At 36.0% G+C, this 2,840-nt stretch overlaps 1 protein-coding gene across 2 annotated transcripts in view; it reads left to right on the top strand.

Annotated features, from left to right (window-relative positions):
- The window catches only part of LOC118478720, a 13,039-nt gene extending 11,155 nt beyond the window's left edge, over positions 1-1,884 (top strand). The window contains exons 9-11 of one of the 2 annotated variants that reach the window (XM_035972853.1): positions 125-145; positions 855-912; positions 1,755-1,884. In XM_035972853.1, the coding sequence (XP_035828746.1) occupies positions 125-145; positions 855-912; positions 1,755-1,852 (177 nt within the window). In that variant the 3' untranslated portion in view covers positions 1,853-1,884. The remainder of the gene's footprint in view (positions 1-124; positions 146-854; positions 913-1,754) is intronic. The other variant, XM_035972854.1, reaches the window with a different exon arrangement.
- Positions 1,885-2,840: the final 956 nt, after the last annotated feature.

Below are 2,840 nucleotides of genomic sequence, written 5' to 3'. Positions count from 1 at the left end.
CCCTCTCTCTCTCTCTCTCTCATGCCACAGTTCCGTAGAGGGCAATATAAAAAATGCAGCTTTTTATTATCTTTTTAGTCATGCATATTTGTCATTTTTCTTTTCCTGTGTCCTCCTGTTTCAGTCGAAAGAAATGTCTCAACAAGTAAGCTTTCTTTTTTTTTTCTGGTTTTGGAATCTTGTTTTGATAAGTTTCAATTTATTTGTCATGTATTTAATGTATTGTATGAGAACTTTTGAAATTTTTTATGGTGCAGATTTGGTATTTTTTTGTACCTTCAGTTTGTGTATTGAACTACTGTTAGACTTGCTCTAGCCACCACCTGTCCAAGACAATCTCCTGTACAAATGACTACTTCTCAACCCCGTCCTCGCTCTGGCATTTTTTGTGTGTAATACACTGGGTAATCATCTTGGACAGGTTCCTCTGTAATTCACAGCATTGGAGACATTTTCTTTCCTGTGACTTTGTGTGCGATAATTCTGATAATTCTTAACACAATTCCCTTCAACTGATAGCCTCTTCAGTGCACTGTCAGAGCCGTTCCTTTAGACCCATTTTGAGTTTTTCTAGGCTTCATGATGCTTGTGTCAGTTAAAATAAGAAAATAAGAAAAATATGCGGTGTGTTTGAAATAGAATAATTATCTTTGTACTGCAGGTAACTTTACAACATAATGTTAACTAATTGCGATAGTGTTTCTTGAGTGTTTTGAAACATTAAAAAAATGATTTCATGTTCTATATCAGATCCTCTAGTTAAAAATGTAAAAAAATTAATGCCCAATTAATGTGATAACTTTTTATAACATTATTTAAGAACATTTCTGTGATTTTTTTTTTTTCTACTTCAGCACTCTTCAGCTGTTGCTGCAGAAGGTACAAAAAATACTGGTGGTGAAGTGAGTGCGGGTAAGTAAGAAAGAAGTGGTATTCATTCTGATTTACATTCCTCTGATCTGTATATATATATGTAGGGCATTGTGATAAAATGGGTCATCTCTGATATTCAAACTCTGGGTTTCCTTTTCCATTGCACATTGAAACCTAACCTTTACTGCTTAAATTATTTTGTGACAAAACATGTTGGGGATAATGATTTTATACTGCTTCAATTCAGCTTTTTTAAATTTACCAGCGTACAGGTAGTGAATTGAATAATAAACTTTTTCTTTGTTTTCACATTTTGGATGCAGTGTATTTTGCTACAAAGTCCTTCATTCTTCTTTCTTTTTAATACTTTTCATATGATGTATAATTTGTCTGGTAATGTATAATTTTCATATGAATCTCCACTCTCCACCCCCCCCCCCCTCCCCATTCCTGATTTTTTTAAAAGACTCACCAAGCTGTACTCTGTTTTAAGTTCAGATGAAAACTCAGAACAAAAAAAAATCATTATGTATCAGACATGTATTTTTGTTACATGTATTGCTTAAGGGGAAAGTGAGACATAAAATTATTGAAGGATTTAGCTGGAAGAGTACATTTGGCCAGTATAGCACTCTATAAGTCAACTTGGCAGATCTTCGTATCCCTCTTTTTATAGTATTGATCTTGTTGTTAGGTTGGGTTTTTTTGGGTTTTTTTTGCATGCATATCATTGATAATTTTGGTAAGTAAAGGAATGAAAATTGATTGTTTTTTCAGATGAATTTGTTATTATACGGGAGGTGTCCTGTCAAAATGAGTATTACTCCTTTGTTTTTTGGGAACAGATTGTTTACTGAAACTTCCTCCTTTTCCGCCCCCAGGAAATTTGAATTTTGTCAACACCAGCAATGTCATCGATTTGGACCTGGAGCGGTCGCCGGAACTGGGGGGCAGCCAGACTGACAAAATGGGTAATTAAGCTACTCAGTTGTTCCATTACATCTTGCACATTCTCTCTCCCCCCCCCCCCTTCTCTCTCTCTCTCTCTCTCTCTCTCTCTCTCTCTCTCTCTCTCTCTCTCTCTCTCTCTCTCTCTCCCTCCCCCCCCTTTTTTTCCCGTTTCCTGTTAAGATTATGGGGTGTAAAAGATAGACCCTAGACCCATTAAACTGCTGCAGGATGTGTGACCCTCCTAGTGAAAGAGCATCTCGTGTAGAGTAGATGTTTATGCTTAATGTCAATATATAAAATTTATTTTAGCGCCTCATTGTCCCAACCTTCAAGCCTACATTTAGTATTTTAGTCTTTCCTTAGGGCCAAGTACTCTGCATTCATTAGAAAAACCTGTTTATGTCTTATGGGGTGTTGAACCCCGATAAAAAATTGCAAAAAACACTTATCATAGCTAAGACGTGTACAAAACTAATGTGAGACAGCGTGGTGAATGCAGGTGCTCGTCAAAATAATGGAAATGAAGAAACTGGCATTTTTCTGCAGGTTTTGGAATGTTTTTCAAATTTCTATGTCCATTAAAGAACACATTTCTGTGTGGATTTTATTGATAAACATTGATTAGAGGCACAAAAGTGTAAATTTTCAGTTTCCACGGACTCTTCAGCAAAGGAAATAAACTTTGGCGGCCATTTTCGTGCAAATTTTACCTCTGAAACCATGTGACTTCCACCTCCTTCAATTTCCAATATCTCGACTTGTATCCAAGATAAATGGATATTCTTTTCATCAAAAGCAAGGCAAATGAACAAGCTTTAAGATGATACCAATAACCCCATATGCCCAAAATTTGATGAGTGCCTGATTCCACCGTGTCGCGACACAAAAAATTATTTGTGTCATGTCACAGTGGCTTCAGGCACTCGTCAATTTTTGGGCATATGGAATTATTGGTATCATCTTAACAAAAAGGTTGTTAATTTGTCTTGCTGTCAATGAAAAGAATTTCCTTTTTT

Source organism: Aplysia californica, unplaced genomic scaffold, assembly GCF_000002075.1.
Source record: "Aplysia californica isolate F4 #8 unplaced genomic scaffold, AplCal3.0 scaffold00875, whole genome shotgun sequence".
NCBI classification, from domain to species: domain Eukaryota; kingdom Metazoa; phylum Mollusca; class Gastropoda; order Aplysiida; family Aplysiidae; genus Aplysia; species Aplysia californica.
The sequence above is the reverse complement of the archived record's forward strand: the minus strand, read 5'-3'. Positions and strand labels throughout refer to the sequence as shown.